This window comes from Myotis daubentonii, chromosome 20 (assembly GCF_963259705.1).
Source record: "Myotis daubentonii chromosome 20, mMyoDau2.1, whole genome shotgun sequence".
Classification (NCBI taxonomy): Eukaryota; Metazoa; Chordata; class Mammalia; order Chiroptera; family Vespertilionidae; genus Myotis; species Myotis daubentonii.
Window position 1 is genome coordinate 8,276,388 of NC_081859.1, and position 20,393 is coordinate 8,296,780.

The window sequence follows — 20,393 nt, forward strand, 5'->3', positions numbered from 1 at the left end:
AGAAAAACTAGAGCAGAAGGCATCAGTGTCTAGAATCAGGGGTTAATAAGCAAAGTGTCAAGTCCTATAAAGATGGCAAGTAGGGTAAGGACTGTAAGAGGCCATGGGATTCAGAAATTGAAAGAAATGATATGTAATCTCTTAAAACTCTGACTTAAATATTAGGCTTGCTGCTCTGGCCAAGCCTAATTAGAGCATCATCCTAACACTTCAAGGTTGCAGGTTTGATCCCCAGTCAGGGCACATACAAGAATCAACCAATGAACGCATAAATACATAGAGCTCATAGATGTCTGTCACTCTCTGTCTCTCCCTTGCTCACTCTCTCTTCAAAATAGATTAGGCCTGCTGTTACACTGAGGCAGAGGGAGAGACCGCTACATTCCTTTAGAACAGCGGTCGCCAACCTTTTGGACCTCACGGACCACCGGTTGGCAACCGCTGCTCCAAAGGTTTCCTTAAACCAGCAGTTGCCAACCTTTCGGACCTCACAGACCACCAGTGGTCCGCGGGCCACCGGTTGGCGACCGCTGCTTTAGAAAACAGAACAAAAGAAGCAGGAATGTAAGATGTCTACAAAGGAAAGGAAATAGCTGTGAATCTAAAACGCTTGCAATTCAGTGAATGTTTAGCCACACTTTCTGAATGCTACCGGGATGGCAGGGTGGCCCAGTGAGCAGTGTGAGAAGGGAGATTGTTTCCCAGGAGCTAAGTGTTCACTTCACTTGTCCAGGCCTCAGTTTCCTGTGTGAAATGGCAATCTCTGAATTGCCTCCAGCAATGGAAAGATTTTGATTCTATGGCAGAACTAAGGCAATGCTAACCAGCTGTCCTGACTCTTGCCTGACATTTCACAGGATAATTAAGAAACCTAAAAAAACAAACAGAAAAAAACAAAACGCATTTCAGTTACTATTGGAAATTGCTATATTTTTCATTAGCTATTGAAAAGTCCTGGTTTTAGACTTGACTTGAGATGATTGCTGTTGAAGTGAAATTTTTAGAGAGAACCATATATTTGCTTCCACCAGTGGCATGCCGTGAACGTTGGTTTAACACTTCTCTCTTATGTCATAGAGAAACTGGCTTAATAGTTAATGCCCAAGGGAAACACTTCTGTCTTTCGTGGACATCCCCACCCAATTTTTCAATTTCAATAATTTTATTGGCAAAAGAGAGCATACCAAGACTTGCCAAAATTAATACGTCAATGAATTAATATGTCAAGTGTGTCTCTAGCTTCAATTGGACAAGCCAACAACTGACTAGAAAAACTGGGATGGTAAGAGGGAAACAAAATGAAAACAGGGATTTTAAAAGTAGTACTATGCTCTTACAAGTAGGAAGTGAAGCACCAAAAACAAAGAAACAATGATGAATTAGCTGCACTAACAAAAAACGAAGTAATAAGCTATTTTGAAATCACTGCTACAGGAATTTAAAATAGAATGCAAAAGAATCAAACTTTCTCATCACTTCCTAACAAAACAAAAAAAGAGAGAGAAAGATCCCAGAGGCTCTGAACTAAACTACTGGCAAAAACATAAGTCACTAATGGGCATTTTGCCCAAAATATGATTTCTTCAAAACAGGATGTCCACTATTCATCATAGAACCATTAATTCAATCCCTAATATAAAAATCACATATGGGTTTCACAACCCATTCAAAACAAAAGACCTAAATAAAATCACAAATGCAATGTACATGATAATTTGGGGGTAGTACGAAGAAAATATATCTTGAAGTAATGTTTTACATTTTTATAAAAGTCCACTCAGTATCTCCAAAGAAATTGCACACTCACGTTGTAATGCACTCAAGGACTAGACAGGAAAGAATGGAGGCTTTGCAGGGTGAACAGCAGAATCTGAGGGGAGACCATGGGAAGTGGTAGCGAGCATGTTGGCCAAACTTTATGGTCAACTGGGGAATCAATGGCTTTCCACCTTATTTCCTCTTTATGAGGGGAAATTAGGGAGGCAACTGTATGTGCAAGGGGCCCAGGTCTTGCATGATTTGGAAAGAGGTAAAAGAGCTCAGGATAACGGAGAACGAATACTAGTACACTCTGAGCCCAGTGGCTAGGGGACCAGAATTGGATTGAAGATTATCTATGTAAAGTATTTAGATATATATTCTACACACAGATTAGTTTGTGGAGAAAGATTTGTAACTATTACATGCACACGCCCCTCCCTCTCTGGCAAAATGAGTAATACCTTACATTTGTTTAACTTTACATTTTATTAAAAGCACTTATACATGCTATATACCTTGATCCTCTCACAAAAATTTAACCAAGGAGTACACCGTAGCAGAGACTGAGATTTACTCTGGAATATGCGATTATTAAGTGGCAGGACAAGTATTCATTAAAAAAAATCTGGAAGCCTTTCCCTTATACTATATTTGGTTTGTATACACTCAACACTTACAGGCCTGACACCCTTATCTATGACATGCATATATGTTACTCTTAGAACAAACTATAGCCCTAAGGGTTTTAAACAATCGTGACCCACGTATACTCAATCCAATGCGTTTAAAACGTGAAGAAGTTGAAGGTTATTAAAAGCGTAAGATAATTAAAACTGCACAGAATGAATCTCTCGGATTTTTATTAAATTCTATCTCTCTCCCCTCCCTCTCTCTGTCCCTTCCTCTAAATGTAAAGTTTCTGACTTCAAATAAAAGACCTGAAGAGGCCCCTGCTTGGGACCAAGATGGAGAAACAGGGACCAGACTTACTCGACCTGAAACAGCTAACAAGCTGGACCACATGCATGTTTCCAGATGTTGGACTCTGGCAGCACAGGACCGCCATCCCTTACGAAGGAGAAACAGATGAGGTGAGCGCTGCAAGGCCCAGCCAGTGTGGGGAGGGAGAGCCCAGAGCTTACAGAACAGGATGTTACACAGCGGCAGAGGGTCCCCTCAACACTTCAGCAAAGTACAGACCATCAGGTGAGTGTGGGGGAAGCAGGAGCCACCGAAAGGAACAGTCAGTGGGCTCACGGAGGGCTTGGGAAAGTGGAAGCTCCCACCAGCCAGAACGAAACCTCACGCTGCAGCGAGCAGCAGCTCGAGTCCTGAGACATGGTGTCTGATAGTGGGACACAGTCCTGAGCAAAACTGCTTTGGGACCATCGAAGACAACAGTGTAAGGTCTTTAAAGGAATGGAAGAAAAAACCCTCATCAACCTAGAATTCTATATAGCGTTTAAAAAGAAAAATACTATTTTTTCAGACATGCAGAAGTTAACTCAACAGCAGCAGAGACCTGCACTACCACAAATGGTATCTACTATTTCAGGCAGAAGGAGAAAGGGACCATGTGGAAATCTGAAACTACATTAAGGATTGAAGAGCAATGAAAAAGGTAGGTAAATAAGTGGGTAAATATCAAAGACTTGATAAAAGAGGAATAACACTGCAATCTGTTCTCCAGACTTATTACAGAGCTACAGAAATCAAGTCAGACAGTAAATCCATGGAACAAAAGAGTCCAGAAAGGAACCTACTTGTGCTTCAACAGCTGAAATTTCAACACCGCTGCAAAAGGCCAGTCGGTGGAGAAATGACAGTCCTTCCAACAAGTGGTGCTGGAATAATTGGATATGCAAAAAATGACCCTTGATACTTAACTCTTACCGTATATAGAAGTTTACCTGAAACTGACCACAGACTACATCTAAGATCTAAAGCTATAAAACTTCCAGTAGAAAATATAGAAGACAAATCTTAGTGACCTTGGCTTTCTTAACCATGACATTAAAAGCACATAATATAAATTAAAATATTAATAAGCTTTTGTTATTTTAATTACACTGGCAAGAAAAAAAAATGCAAGCCATAGACTAAATTTTATAGAACATCTAACCAAGGATTCGTTTCCCCCCAAAATAGTTGGTGCCTGGCATGTATGGAAAATCTCTTACAGAGCATCCAGACAAGCATCCTAATAAAAATGGGCAAAGAATTTGTTAGATATATAATCAAAAAATGTATGCAGATTACAAGTGGGCACATAAAACTGAAATGTCATCAGGAGAATGCGCCATGTGATACACCGACTAGATGGATAAAGTAGAAAAGATGGAGCATACCTGGACCTCCAGGACTAGAGCAGCGGCTTCTAACAGAGAGAGCTCCACTGAGACTCAGGAGGCCTGGCTCTGGAGGCTTCGGCGAAGTCTTTCACCCTCCTACCCCTACTCCCAAAGACCAGTGACAGCTACTCAGTCTGCTTTACCAAGCTCTTGTGATGGTCAAGGGAGACCCTGTGCAGCCACCTTGTAAACTTGGAATAAAGGTTATTCTGTCAAAAACTACAGAGACATAAGTCTCTCTGGAAAGGTAATTTAAAGAAAGTAATAGGAAAGATAAATAATACCATGTTAGGTCTTTTCATATTTCCTTATTGCTCTTAAACTATTTTGAATACTTTAAAAATTTTTAATATTTACTTAAAAGGTCTACAAATACAAGATGTCCCCCCAAAATGTATACACACTTTGAATAAAGGCAGTGTTTATTAAAACACATTTCATTTTCAAAATGTAATAGAAATCAGCTGTTAAAGTGTGTATACATTTTGGGGGGATACACTGTATTTACAAAAAATGACTCTAAAAATAATATACATTTGTCTAAATTAATGTTTGCCATAATAACACTGTACTATTCTCTATGGTGCTAGGCATTACAATAACGAGTTGGTAAACTGTTGATATTTATTAATATTTTAATTACCATTAACCATAAAATTTGGCAGTAAAATTCACTTTTCATGAAGGCATGACATGTGTTAACAACTGAATCCTTTTTTAAAACATGTTTTTATTGATAGAGAATCATCGATCGGCTGCCTCCTGCACGCCCCTTCCTGGGGATGAAGCCCACAACCCGGGCATGTGCCCCGACCGGAGTCGAACCTCAATCTGGTTCGTGGGTCGACGCTTAACCACTGAGCCACAACAGCCAGGGCAACAAGTGAGTCTCGATTTACTCCTTGTGCCTCTCCACTTCTCCTGGCAGCTTTGCAAGAACCCAGGCCTTCAGTTTCTCTAGCTCCCCTGTGCTTAGCTCATGGAAAAGCCCCGGGAAGCTATGGAACCTGGTGCTCACCCCTAGAGACTGTAAGGCCGAGTTTGTCTCTTCCCCCCAAGAATGAAGGACGAGCTCGTCAGCAGTCCCGTGGCACTGGAACAGCTCGGGGAGCGCCCCAGCACGCTTCTGCAGAGCCTAGAGAAGAGGACGGACCGGTGGAGAGGTTAAAGGACAGCATTCTTGGAAGTCAGAGAAAGCGGGGAAAACTCCAATATTGAAAGGGAAAAAGGAGACTGTGCTGTCCCAGGTACGCACCGGTGGGCCTGGCCTGGGCTCTGTTGTGTGTGACCTGCATTCACTCCACAGAGGACTGTCTCAGACCCGGTCCACGCATTTCCCAAGGAGACTTGGGAAGACAGACCTCTTTGGAGAGGGAGGCAATCAAGGGGAAAAATACGTTCTAGTTCTCATTTCTACATCTGCCATTTCTGCTGTTGGTAATAAAGCTGCAACACGACCACAGTCATAAGGGGACGCTGCTGTGAAACAGCTGTCAACAATGCAGTAGGTCGTTTTGATTCTGTTCATGAAATAAGCCAACAGCTAGAATCATCTAGGGCAGGGGTCCTCAAACTTTTTAAACGGGGGGCCAGTTCACTGTCCCTCAGACCGTTGGAGGACCAGACTATAGCTTAAAAAAAAACTATGAACAAATTCCTATGCACACTGCACATATCTTATTTTGAAGTAAAAAAACAAAACGGGAACAAATACAATATTTGTATTTGCATGTGGCCCGCGGGCCGTAGTTTGAGGACCCCTGATCTAGGGTGTCCCCCAAAAATGTATACTCGCTTTACTAGACGATAGCTTAATTTTGAAAATGAAATGTATTTTAATAAACACTGCCTATATAATTATTCAAAGTGTGTACACATTTTTTGGGAAACCCTGTAGAGCAGCGGTTCTCAACCTGTGGGTCGCGACCCCTTGGGGGGGTTGAGTGACCCTCTCACTGGGGTCGCCTAAGACCATCGGAAAACACATCTATAATTACATATTGTTTTTGTGATTCATCACTATGCTTTAATTATGTTCAATTTGTAACAATGAAAATCCATCCTGCATATCAGATATTTACATGACGATTCATGAAGTAGCAACGAAAATAATTTTATGGTTGGGGTCACCACAACATGAGGAACTGTATGAAAGGGTCGCGGCATCAGGAAGGTTGAGAACCGCTGCTGTACAGGAAGGCTCCACATGTACCACAGATGCATTGTTTTTATCCTTCCCCTCTGACACCTGGCTTAACCATATTCTTCGTGCAGGACATTTGCTTAATTACTGGCTGGAATAAACCATATGACTAACTTGGCCTATCACCATGTTAATTGTTTTAGTTTCAACGTGTGAATATTTCATGTATTTTCCTGTTGTTTTTATTTTTAAAGCTGGAACTTACCTGGTAAACAGCAGAGGTTTTATTCAGGAAACTGGAAAGAGCAAACACTCCCGCCACATCTTGGTGATTCCTATACGCCACATGCATCGCCATGCACCCTCCCATGGAAAAGCCTCCTAGGAGAAGCAAGAGTTCACTCTCAGAACAGAACACGTGCAGCAATACTTCACAACAAGATCCATCTGTGCCCGTCTTCCGCAAACATTTTATAAAAGCAGATGAAGACAGACCTTTAAAGACGTGGCACTAATTTAGTCTACTTCAATTACCACAGATAAAGACCAGCTATGAGTCCCGTCCATGTCATCACTGGGAAGGATATTTAATAATAAAAAAAAAAGAGCTGGAATTGAACAAAGCAATCATGTTCAAGTAAAAAGATTTATAATTCAAAATATGAGTCACAGTGCATTATTTATACTTGTAAGTCCTCACAGTGCCACTAGAATTAATCACATGCATCTTTTGCCAAGTTAGAAGCTATACCTCTAGTGCAGTGATGGCGAACCTTTTGAGCTCGGCGTGTCAGCCTTTTGAAAAACCCTAACTTAACTCTGGTGCTGTGTCACACATAGAAATTTTTTGATATTTGCAACCATAGTAAAACAAAGACTTATATTTTTGATATTTATCTTATATATTCAAATGCCATTTAACAAAGAAAAATCAACCAAAGAAATGAGTTCGCGTGTCACCTGACACACGCGTGTCATAGGTTCGCCATCACTGCTCTAGTGCCTGCCACCAGTAGATGCTTAGTGACCTCTGAACTAGGGAAGACACTCAAAAGACTGGGTGGGCTAGTTAAAACATTTTTGGATTACAATATTATTTTGAAAACTGCCTGACGATGGTATATATACACACACGCAAATGTTAAGTTTAAAAAACAATGTACTCACTTGACAAACCTTATTGTCTTTTACGTGCCAAGCACTGTGCTGCACATTGAAGTACCCAGATTAATATACACAAACCTAGCGCTCCCTTGGGCAGCACATGTGTGAAAACACATGGACCTCATGTTCGAAGGGGAAACAGAGACATCATAATGGAGACACAGCAGAGAGGGTGACCCAACCTCAGGTGAGAGACTTGGTATGATATTCTCTGTCCTGAGTCAGAGTTATTTCATGAGAAATACAAAAAGTAAGCTGCACACTGTGGAAATATGAAAATATACTATATACTTTGGTATAGAATTCAGAGCTCTTAATTTCCAGCTTCCTGCTTTATTTCAATGAACGAAGTATAAAGCTGAGCCCTTAGGGACTGTACATTTGAATTTACTGCAATCTCCTTTAGAGATGAAGGGAGCTTTAGCCACAGGAGATCAGATGACCTGGGTAAGGCTGCACCCCTAATTTCAGCTGTAAAGCTAGGACTTGTGAAACCCAGATTTCGTGCTGGTATTTATTAAAGTAGAACTACTTTATCTGGGGCAGGCTGGTCATAGTATTCTGGACCCAGGATACAAATCTATGAGTCAAGATCACCAGCCTTGGGAAGTTCAGATTTTTACAAAGGGCGCAGTATGATACATATTACACCTGTGGCTTTCAGCAGAGAATGAGAAGGAAATAAGGGGCTCACCAGTAGCAGCAGCTCACCATGGATGGGAACCACTTGAAAGGCTCTTTCAAAACCACTCCCAGATGCAGATACATCTAATTAGAGGCTCACAAATAAGCCTGGTGGGGGAGTAGGGAGCATAAATGTCTTAGAATTGTATGTAAACTTTGCATTTGTGCATCACATTACAAACAATGTTAAAAGCCACGGGCACCATTACCTACAAATTTGTGCACTGAAACATCTTTGCCGTGTCCCATTAAAACATGAAGAGCTTACTGTATACAAGATTATTTCATTTCCAGTAAAGTTAGTTGAACAAGAAGATCTCTAGGGTTTCCATCACATTTTAAAACCTATGCTATAAATGCTTAATAACCACTTGTAAAAGTTCAAACAGCAAGGACTTTCAAAATTTACAGTTATTATAATTACAGAACTTTACTTTCAGTTTGGGAATAAGACTCCATACCTCTTAGAATATACTCTTAGCCTTTCTTTAAAGTTCACAAAATTGATCTTAGCAAATACTCACCTTCTACTTCCTTCTCTTATCTCCCCTTTTCACCTTTTACTGACAAAATGAATTCAAAGTTGCTTATCAAACACATTGTTAACAATACAATTACATCTCTAAAATGAAGGGAGGATGAGAAGGGCTGGGGAGAGACCAAGAGGCCAAGAAGAACAAAAGAGAAAGGGAGGGGCAGCATAATTAGGGGTAAGACATGTAACTGCTTCCCTGTAGCAAGGCAATACTCCTTCACAGAAGCAAGCAAACCAAATTGTACTGGAAACTTTTCCTAGCACTGAATCACTGGGTGGAATTTATCAAGTAGATCTTTACTATCAGACCTCTTACATGCAGCCACTTCTGCTCTGACTCTATAACCGTCCAGGGCAGAAGACAACCCCCACTAGACTATCAGGGTCATGTGAGCAGGGGTTTTTGTATATTTTATTCACTGATGTGCCCTCCCTAGGCACAGAACAGTGCCTAGCACATAGTAGGTGCTTAATAAATACTTAGTGAATACATGAACGGTCAATTGCAGTTCCCATCAGGGTATTTCTGCAAGGTGACAAATTTACATCATCAGGACATGTAGCCCAACAACAACCACAAACAGAAAACATTTTCCACGTAGGAAATGTAATTACAAACAAATATAAATGCATCCCGAAAGCATTTAACCTCAAGTTCAATTTTCATAATTTACAAGGGAGACAAATGTACTGACTGAAATCTTATTATTTAAAAATGTAATGTATGTCCCTTACCCACTTATACTCTCGGGAGGTAATCTGCAATTTCTCACCAGCCATCTCTGACAATGCAGTCACCTTTAGCATCGGACACTGCTATGAAAAGGGACTTTGTGTATTTTTTTAGAATAGAAAAACATTTAACACAAAGGACTAGTTATTTGAATTCAATTTCCATCTAAATGTCTAAAATGCAATATAAAATATACTGTCCAATAAGTAAATACCAAATAGTAAACTCATTGTAGGTAATGGTTATAATGTATATTTATAGTTGCTGGCAAAGTATTAAAATGTCAAGAGTTAACATTTCAACATACATTTAAGATTAACGAGCTGAATAAAACATGTTAAAAAATAATAAACCTAGTTTTTATGAACTCCTTAAATAAAATAAAACAGAAACAATATATAAAAAAACTGTACTGGGAAAAATAAGTTAATCTATCTGAAACAAAATCCAGAGAAAAAAATACTTACAACTCAAGTTTACTATCAATTGAATAGGATTTTTAAAATGTAATAAAATCTGCCTTCCCTCCAAATTTCAACAATTCTTCTATTTAATTATATGTTATGCTTCAGACTGAACTGTGACAAAGTCTCAAAAGACTTGAGAATATATATGTATATATTTGTATATTTTCTCACACAAAATTTATAGGATAACCAAAATATTTATCATCATCTATGCAAAACTGTTAGAACAGCAGTTCCACTGCTTGAAAATCCTGATAATAGCTGTTAAAGAAACGTAAGTTGCTTAATTAAGACATGCATGAGTTAAAAGCAAGTAGGATGCTGTCATTCTTAAGTTTTAGCTCCAAGAAAGAGCTGCAGAAGATACTTGTATTAAGTCAGGACAAGGGATCCTGGAAATGCTGGTGGCAGGCTTCATCTTGGTAATTCCAACTATCCTTTCATTTTTATTTTAAATCTTATAAAATCGATATATTAGTATACACCCATCATGTAAAGTGTTTCCATCATACAAATAAATATCTAAAATCTCACTACTCCTACATAATTTTGACATTTTAAAAAAATTCATGTTAATAGTTAAACATTCTAAATGTATAATTTTATACCTTTTTCATGTAATACTGATTTGAAAGTCTTTCAAAAGAATCACAAAACTCCCTAATTATACTTTTATTCATTGAACGCATACTTAATAAATGTCTTCTATGTGACAGTATACATAGTATTTAATGGTTACATAATATTCATCTGTATTAACAGACCAAAACTCCCTTAACCATTACCCTCATGATGGATACTTAGAATTCTACTTAGGTATAATTCCAGAAGCACTTCTCCCTGTTTCAAAATTCTCATAGTATGCTCATATTATCAAAATTCTTATAATCTGGTCATAGCATTTGTCAAGATCTATACATCCCAGATCAAAGTTAAACCTAAATTACATCAATTTTCTCTTAATAACAAATCATCACCACCTAGTGGCCAAAAAAGGAATCTCATTCTGTACAAAGTTCTTGCCTGAGTGCATGGGTCTGGGTTCTAGTCCCAATGCTATTTTGCATTAGCCAGCAACCTCTTGGATGTTTAGTTTCATCATAACTGAAATGAGAGTAAGTTCCCACTCAACCTATTACAAGGCCCAAGAGAGAGATATGAAAACAACCTGTATAATTTAAATACTAAATATGAAACATTATGATCTATAACGGCAATTTTAAACCTGTCAATTGTAATGGAAATGTCAACTATTTTAGTCGTGTCACTACCATATATATTTTCTAAGCACAAAAGTACACAAAAGGAAACTGGTACACCTTTTCCGCTTTGATTTCTCACATTATGCAGGAGCACATCAGAAGGAAAGGAAGCGTTCAAGACAGGAACAGGGAAGCAGACTGTACTATGAAATGCACTTACATTCTGCACACTGGACACCTCACCTTGTTAATCAAACCAGAAGGCCGATTATGCAGGGTGGGGAACGTCCGGCCCGCGGGCCCTGTGGTGCCCTCAAATCACTTGGCCTGGCCCTGCCAAGGCATCAGGGCGAGTTCATGAAATGTTTGACCAAATACAGCAGGGTCATTTTTAAACTGATAGTTTGTGTGGCCCGAGAATGATGTTGTCAATATCCAAATGGCCCTGGGCAGAGAAACAGTTCCCCACCCCTAGGATAACGTAACGTCATTAATAATTTTCTCAGAATACAGGACTTGCCCCAGGTTTTATTTATGACTATATTGCCAACATTGAGAACAAAATTCAAAAGTCATTTTGAATTTATTTGCCTGTGCTTCCCCCTTCCTTATACCTTTTGTAGAATCACGTTTGGTATAAATATATGAAATTAAATACACACACTTCTTATGCAGAGAGCGAGGACTCACAAATGTCTCCGAGAAGCACATTGCACTGAAAATCTATCGCTCTTATCAGACACTGAGCTAGGTGGTGAGCTTTGGCCCAGCTCTTCGTATCAGGCCATAGTTTATCTTTTCCACTAGGAAGGTAATATATTTCCATTGATAAAAACTAAAAACAAAGAATGTATTTTCACTGCTAACACCTGCAGTCGACTGTCCTCACGTATCCTCCTAATAATCCTTGTTTCCAAAACCTGACACAGAGCATGCATTCGTCTCTCACCCCTCTAGTGCAGCGGTTCTCAACCTGTGGGTCATGACCTCTTTGGGAGTCGAATGACCCTTTCACAGGGGTCGCCTAAGACCATCGAAAACACATATATAATTATATATTGTTTTTGTGATTAATCACTATGCTTTATGTTCAATTTTTAACAATGAAAATACATCCCGCATGTCAGATATTTACACTACAACTCATAACAGTAGCAAAATTACAGTTATGAAGTAGCAACGAAAATAATTTTATGGTTGGGGGTCACCACAACATGAGGAACTGTATTAAAGGATCGCGGCATTAGGGAGGTTGAGAACCACTGCTCTAGTGGCTCCACACATCTGCCTTCTTGCTACTCTCCTGGCTTCACACTGGCCGCCCTCCATGGTGTTGTTAAGCACAGTCTTTCTAAAATGCACACTCTTCATGTCACTCTCTGCATATAATTCAAAATCCCTAGGGGTCAGGGCGTGCACCAAACCAGTATTTCCAGAGACTCTGACATGCCTCTCGCTTTCTTTCATGAATGTTTCCCTCCTGTTTATCAGTCATATTCTGACTCATTCTTTGTAACTCAGTTGGAATCATCTCTGAGAAGCAGTTCTTAACTCCCTAAAAGGTTCAATACTTCTTTCCTCACTGCTCACCCAGTACCTTGAACACATTTTTACAATAACACTTGTATCGTATTAGAACACTTGACTTCTGTATCTCCCTCATTAGACTGTAACATTTTTGATAGTTTTTTGGTTTTTTTTAGTACTCCAGGGCTTAAAATTTTTATTAACAATTTGGAGACTGAATTTAGTATGAGAAGTACCATTTTTTACTTGACAGAGAGAAGGTTGGATATCACATACTAAAAAAATTGTTCTTAAAACACTAAGTTTAATAAAATGCCACTAATCAAAATAAAACCACGGAGAAAGAATGGGCTCCCACCTACTCAAATATAGAGACTAGTTTTGTTTACAAAGTTACACTGGTTGCAATTATAACCACAGAGTATATGTTGAGTGATATTAAGCTGGAAATTTTATCACATATTAAACAAAAGCAATAAGGACAGTTTGTGTACCTATTACCTCTATATTTTCATTTTCAATCATAATTTTCTAGTTTTTTTCACATAATTCATTTTTTAAAGTGACCTATCATCATTCTGATGTGTGTTTAATAAAATTGGTCAGAATATCAAAGCATTTTTTATTTGAATTCCTACTGAATCCTTCATTAAAATATTAATAACTAGGGGCCAGGTGCACGAAATTCGTGCACTGGGTGGGGGGGGGGGGAGTGTCCCTCAGCCCAGTCTGCCCCCTCTCACATACTGAGAGCCCTCAGGCGTTGACCCCATCACCCTCCAATCACAGGATCAGCCCTTGCCCAGGCCTGACGCCTCAGACAGAGGCCTCAGGCCTGGGCAGGGGACCCTCATTTCCCCCCATCACTGGTTCTGCCCCCAGCCCAGGCCTGATGCCTCTGGCCCAGGCGTCAGGCCTGGGCAGGGGACCCCCAGACCCCTCCGATTGCTGGCTCTGCCCCTTGCCCAGGCCTGATGCCTTGGCCAGAGGCGTAGACCCCCATCACCCTCCGATCGCCTGATCGGCCCCTTGCCCAGGCCTGACGCCTCCGCCAGAGGTGTCAGGCTTGGACAGGGGACCCCCATCTCCCCCCGATCACTGGCTCTGGCCCCCGCCCAGGCCTGAGGCCTCTGGCCCAGGAATCATGCCTGGGCAGGGGACCCCCATCTCCCTCTGATCGCTTGCTCCACCCCCCACCCAAGCCTGACGCCTCTGACCCAGGCTTCAGGCCTGGGCAAGGGGACCATCATATACCCCCAATCCCCGGCTCCGCCCCCCACCCAGGCCTGATGCCTCGGCCAGAGGAGTTGACCCTCATCACCCTCTAATTACCAATCACCGGATCGGCCCCTTGACCAGGCCTGAGGCCTCCGGCAGAGGTGTCAGGCCTGGGCAGGGGACCCCCAGCTCCCCATGGTTGCAGGCTCCGCCCCTGCCCAGGCCTAACACCTCTGGCTGAGGAGTCTGGCTCGGGCAGCGGGGACCCGCAGCTGCAGCGGCCCTGCGATCGTGGGCTTCGCTTTAGGCCCAGGCAAGGGACCCCTAGCTCCTGGGACTGCTAGCTTTGACCGTACCCAGCTCCCATCGCTGGCTCCACCCCTACTTCCTGCTATCACTGGCCAGGGCGGAAAAGGCACCTGATTCTCCGATCATGGCTGGGGGGCAGGGCAAAGGCGGCCCCTGGGCCGCCTTTGCCCTGCCCCCCAGCTCTTAGCTCCCCCCTGGGTTTCCAATCACTGTCAGTGGCAGGGGGCTTCTTCCTGCTTTCCCTTTCGCCTCCCTGCATTGTGCCTACATATGCAAATTAGCCGCCATCTTGTTGGCAGTTAACTGCCAATCTTAGTTGGCAGTTAATTTGCATATAGCCCTGATTAGCCAATGAAAAGGGTATCGTCATACGCCAATTACCATTTTTCTCTTTTATTAGATAGGATAGCACTTACACCTTATTAACATGTAAATTAAGAGTACTAATTAGAATATTTTCTACTTTTGTATGAATGAAGATTGTATGATTTTATTTTAAAGCAATTTCTTATCCTAATCTTTCCTTTTCCCACTCATCACATTTCTTCAGGACTGCATTACCATATAAATTCAGTAACTGAGGTTTCTGCATGCAACTTCATATCTCATCACTTACCCCTCCTGCCAGATTAATTTCCTAAATTAATTGCAATTAATTATATGACTCAAACACCTTCTTCAATCATCTCTCACCAATTATCCTATCTAATAAAAGAGAAAAATGGTAATTGGCGTACGACGATACCCTTTTCATTGGCTAATCAGGGCTATATGCAAATTAACTGCCAACAAGATGGCGGTTAATTTGCATATGTAGGCACAATGCAGGGAGGTGAAAGGGAAAGCAGGAAGAAGCCCCCTGCCACTGACAGTGATCGGAAACCCAGGGGGGAGCTAAGAGCTGGGGGGCAGGGCAAAGGCGGCCCTGGGGCCACCTTTGCCCTGCCCGCCAGCCATGATCGGAGAATCAGGCGCCTTTTCCGCCCTGGCCAGTGATAGCAGGAAGTAGGGGTGGAGCCAATGATGGGAGCTGGGCACAGTCGAAGCTGGCAGTCCCAGGAGCTAGGGGTCCCTTGCCTGGGCCTAAAGCGAAGCCCACGATCGCGTGGCCACTGCAGGTGCGGGTCCCCGCTGCCCGAGCCGGATGCCTCAGCCAGAGGCGTTAGGCCTGGGCAGGGGCGGAGCCTGCAACCATGGGGAGCTGGGGGTCCCCTGCCCAGGCCTGACACCTCTGCCGGAGGCCTCAGGCCTGGTCAAGGGGCTGATCCGGTGATTGGTGATCGGAGGGTGATGAGGGTCAACTCCTCTGGCCGAGGCATCAGGCCTGGGTGGGGGGCAGAGCCGGGGGTTGAGGGGGGATATGATGGTCCCCTTGCCCAGGCCTGAAGCCTGGGTCAGAGGCGTCAGGCTTGGGCGGGGGCCAGAGCCAGTGATCGGGGGGAGATGGGAGTCCCCTGTCCAAGCCTGACACCTCTGGCGGAGGCGTCAGGCCTGGGCAAGGGGCCGATCCTGCGATTGGAGGGTGATGGGGGTCAACGCCTGAGGGCTCCCAGTATGTGAGAGGGGGCAGGCTGGGCTGAGGGACACTCCCCCCCCCCCCACACACACACCCAGTGCACGAATTTCGTGCACCCGGCCCCTAGTCCTATATAATAAAAGGCTAATATGCAAATAGACCAAATGGCAGAATAACCGAACAACCAGTCACTATGACATGCGCTGACCACCAGGGGGCGTGCGTGAAACATGGCAGGCTTTGGCCATGGCAGGATGGTGGAGCAGGTGAGCGGGGGGCACCAGACCAAGGCAGGGTGCCGGTGAGCCTCTGGTGGTTACTAAAAATTCTTTGCTTCTGCACCATGGTCCCACCTGGCGCTCAAATCTGCTGCTGGCATCAGAGCCACCGTTCGTACCCACTGCCAGCCCTGATTGCTAGGCACCGTCAGTGGGTGTGAGTGGCGGCTGCCAGCCCCGATAGCCCCTCAGGGCTTCTCCACCTCCCCCTGCTCCTGAGGGGCGATTGGGGCCAGCAGCTGCCTCTTGCACCTGCTGCCGGTGCCAGAGCCACTGCTTGCACCCTCTGCCAGCGCTGACCCCGCTTGCACCCATAGTAGGTGCCAGAGCTGACGCTTGCACCCACTGCCGATGCCTGGCTCCATCCTGATGGCTCGGCGCCATCAGCAGATGCAAGTGGTGGCTGTCAGCCCCGATTGCCTCTGAGGGCTTCTCCACCTTCTCCTGCTCCTGAGGGGCGATCGGGGCTGGCAGCTGCCGCTCACACCCGCTGCTGGCGCTGGCCCTAATTGCTCCGCACCTTCAGTAGGTGTGAGCGGGGCCAACACCATCAGCGCGTGGGAGTGGCGGGAGCCAGGCTGCCAGCAGACAGGGAACTGGGGGCCGCGGCGGGAGGGGCCGTGGAGGATGGGCCGAGACCCGCCCCTGTGCCTACCGCAGCCTTGCAGCCCACAGTTCATTTCAAGGTGCACTAATTTGTGCACTGGACCCCTAGCCCACAGAATAAAGAATACAAGGGAGCCCTGACAGTTTGGCTCAGTGGATAGAGCGTCGGCCTGTGGACTGAAGGGTCCCAGGTTGGATTCTGGTCAAGGGCATGTACCTTGGTTGCGGGCACATCTCCAACAGGGGGTGTGCAGGAGGCAGCTGATCGATGTTGCTCTCTCATTGATGTTTCTAACTCTCTATCCCTCTCCCTTCCTCTCTATAAAAAAATCAATAAAATATATTTTTAAAAAAAGAATACAAAGGAAACCATAAAGAATTTACTGATAGTCTAGAGGGCCCATGTGTTTTATAAACACCACCTTCCAGTAAGTAGAAAAGGTATCATTAGCCCCCTTTACCGTTGAGACAACAGAACCCAAATAGGCAGCGATAGGCTTAGACTGGAACCCGTTTTAGTCACTAACGGGCTCTTCAGCCTCCTAGTCCAGCTACCAGAGTCAACAAGTAATTTTCCATTCAAACAACAAACTTTCTGCTAACATGTAATGTCCAGACAAACAAGCACTTCTTTTTCTGCTTGTATGTACTGTTCATATACTTCTCTGTGCCTACCCCTGCACACTATGAATGAAATTTTATCTATACATCTCAAAATCTCCAATACCCCCAGCTGCCTTCCCACTAGACTTCTCAGCCTCAAACACCTATGATCTCTTCTGAATCCCTGTGGTACTTAATTACTGAAGTCAACAATTCACTGATTAGGTCATTCCACCCATGATAATTTTCCTAGGCACCTGCTCTGTGCCAGGAATGGCAATGAATCCTGGGAAATAATCCTATATAATTAAAGCCTAATATACTAAGTGTATGGTTGTCCGTTCAACAAATCAAAGCGTAATATGCTAATGATATGCTAAGGTCGTTCAACTGCTTGCTATGACGTGCACTGGCCACCAGGGGGCAGTCGACCCATCGACCAGTTGCTATGACGGGCACTGACCACCAGGGGGAAGACACTCCAACGAGTAGGTTAGCTAGCTGCTGGGGTCCGGATAGGCCAGACACGCCCTTGAGCCCTCCTGTGGTCCTTCCCCGGCCCTGATCGTGCAACGGTAGGGTCCCTCAGCCTGGCCTGCACCCTCTCACAATCCAGGACCTCTCAGGGGATGTCAGAGAGCTGGTTCCGGCCCGATCCCACAGGCTAGGCCGAGGGACCCCACTGGTGCACGAATTCGTGCACTTGGACTCTAGTAATGAATATATGTGATCACTCTTTGAGGAGCAGGCAGTTATTGGGCTGTAGGGCACTCGTCATCGGCTGCTTTATTTACAGTTGTCAATGTAAGTACCTCATGGGCTCTTCCAGGTTGTAAATCATTGTGAGATAGCTCCTGTTTTATTTAGCTATGTGTCCCTTTGAGCATCTGACACATTGCCTGCACACAGGAGGAACTTAGAAAATATTTGGTAAACAACTGAGTAAGATGGAATCGGTCATACATGCACACATTTTTAATTCTGTCCTGTAAGTATGTTACCTAATGACCTAGACCCGTGGTCAGCAAACTGCGGCTCGCGAGCCACATGCGGCTCTTTGGCCCCTTGAGGGTGGCTCTTCCTAAGCCTTAGGAGTACCCTAGTTAAGTTAATAACAATGTGCCTACCTAGATAGTTGAAGTTTTAAAAATTTGGCTCTCAAAAGAAATTTCAATCATTGTACTGTTGATATTTGTCTCTGTTGACTAATGAGTTTGCCGACCACTGCTCTAGATGGAGTTGGGTGCCCTTCCTGTGCTCTACCCAGCACTCCCACAATGCTATATATTTATCTCTATTAGAGTTAAACATAGTTGTTAAATATGATACATAGAAACTCAGAGTTAAATATAGATGAGAAAACAGAGGCCCATAAAAGGTGATGTTACTGTAAACATCCAATCTCATTTTTGTATGTATTATAAAAATAGAGATATTATAGTTTATGTATTTGATGATTACCGAAAAAAGGGCATTAAGTAGAATAAAGAGTTTATGTAAAGGCACATTATAGCCCCGTGAGAATAGAGGTTGCTCGAGTTAGTTAACGAAAGTTTATAAATACGTTATTCCTGTGATACTAACACTGAAGAGTTAATTAACTTCGTAAATTTGATGTTATATTTTGACTGTGTACTTTATCTTAATCATGGCAACAGTAATTTAAACATATATTAAAACTTAAGCGAATTAAAATAAATTGTTTTAAAAACTGCAATGAATAATCTAATTAAAATTAAACATGGGGCTCTCAAACTGTTATTATTAAAATGAAAGGGCATTAAAGTTTCATGAGTTATTGTTTATAATTCTAATATCTTTGAAACCCTTAGTACATAGTTTATAGTTTATTAAAACTATAAACAGGTCAAATGATATATAAGTGCTTCTAAATAATATTCCAAGTAAAGTTCAATGTAAGGAATTTAAACAAAAGGAAAAAAAATTAAAGTTCCAACATTTGAAGGTCTTACCTATTAATATTCTATTCTTCTTGATGCCACTTTTTACTTCATCATTAATCAAGTCTGTGAGCACCTGACACATCACATCGATAGACTCAAGGTGCTCTGGGCAGTCGTTAGATATTTTAAACCTGTCGAACCACACGTTGGAGAGTCCTCCTTTCATAGGAGTATAGGGCCTGTTTAAAACCAGAGAAAAGAAAAAGGGGATGACATTAAGGTAGATTTTTAAATTTCTAGTGTTTTGAATTAATCATTTCAATTTCCTCCAAGTTTTATAAATTGAAAAATTCCTATTAAGAGCACATCCATTTATATGGCATTAGCTCACCTATACGTATGTCGATTCCATTAACATTTACTAATACCAGTACATGTTTAGTTTCTCCATCTTTAAGATTCATAAATTCTCCAAAATTCCTTACAAAAATTGAATTTTATATATATATATATATATACATATATATATATATATATATACCTTATATATATATTATATATGTACATAGTATGTGTATATTTTTTGCTCAGTATTTAAAAATGATTCATCAGATCTACTATGTTTTTAAAATTTTCTGCATTGTTTTTCCCCTTTAATGTAAGAATCAATATTTTAGTATACACAGCTAACTGAATGTTTGTCCATGCAAAAAATTCAATACCCCAAGAGTGAAAAATAATCCAGTGAAGTGCTTTTAAAAGTTGCTTAATTTGCAGCACTCAAGTATCAAAGGTGAGCTAATAATTTGGGTCTCAAATTGGGTGCTTTGTTGGACTTACAAGACATTTTATGTAATAAGATGCTCTGAATTGATGTCTTGTTGAACACGGTTACTCTTATAAAATTCTTTACATTTTTGTAAAGTTGGGATGGTTCCAGTACTAGTGAATCTTAACCCATTCACAGGATATTCATACTCTGAATGAAGTTAAAGTGCCAAAGGTACCCATCACGATGTGAAAGGAATGTAAACCAGTGATGACCACAGATGCAGAATTCCTCCCACATCTACTCCATTTTGGTTAGCTGTATACTCTCACCTCCAGAATCAGTGAGACAGTGTAAAATGTACACCAGAGCAAAGCATTGGAGAATGCGAGACACCAGATGAACCCTGATGGTGCTTCCCTTCATCTTCTCTAGTGAAACCCAGTGGAACCTCAGCGACCCAGGGAGCTATAAATATTGAATTCTCATTCTCTTATCCACTGTATCAAAAGGACCCTCAATCTGGGCAGATCTGCCTTGGGAAGCATCCAAGCTTTTAGACCAATGGGTAGGACTGAAGGGGCAGGAGAGCGACACCATCATTTTTCTGTATTGATCAGACC

At 42.4% G+C, this 20,393-nt stretch overlaps 1 protein-coding gene across 1 annotated transcript in view; it reads right to left on the reverse strand.

The window, feature by feature from the left end:
- Window positions 1–730: 730 nt before the first annotated feature.
- LYPLAL1 (lysophospholipase like 1) overlaps window positions 731–20,393 on the reverse strand; it is a 38,176-nt gene continuing 18,513 nt past the window's right edge. The window contains exons 3-5 of the mRNA XM_059677737.1: window positions 19,071–19,240; window positions 6,521–6,636; window positions 731–5,247 (exon numbers count right to left, since the gene is read on the reverse strand). Coding sequence (XP_059533720.1) covers window positions 5,008–5,247; window positions 6,521–6,636; window positions 19,071–19,240 — 526 coding nt within the window. The 3' untranslated portion in view covers window positions 731–5,007. The remainder of the gene's footprint in view (window positions 5,248–6,520; window positions 6,637–19,070; window positions 19,241–20,393) is intronic.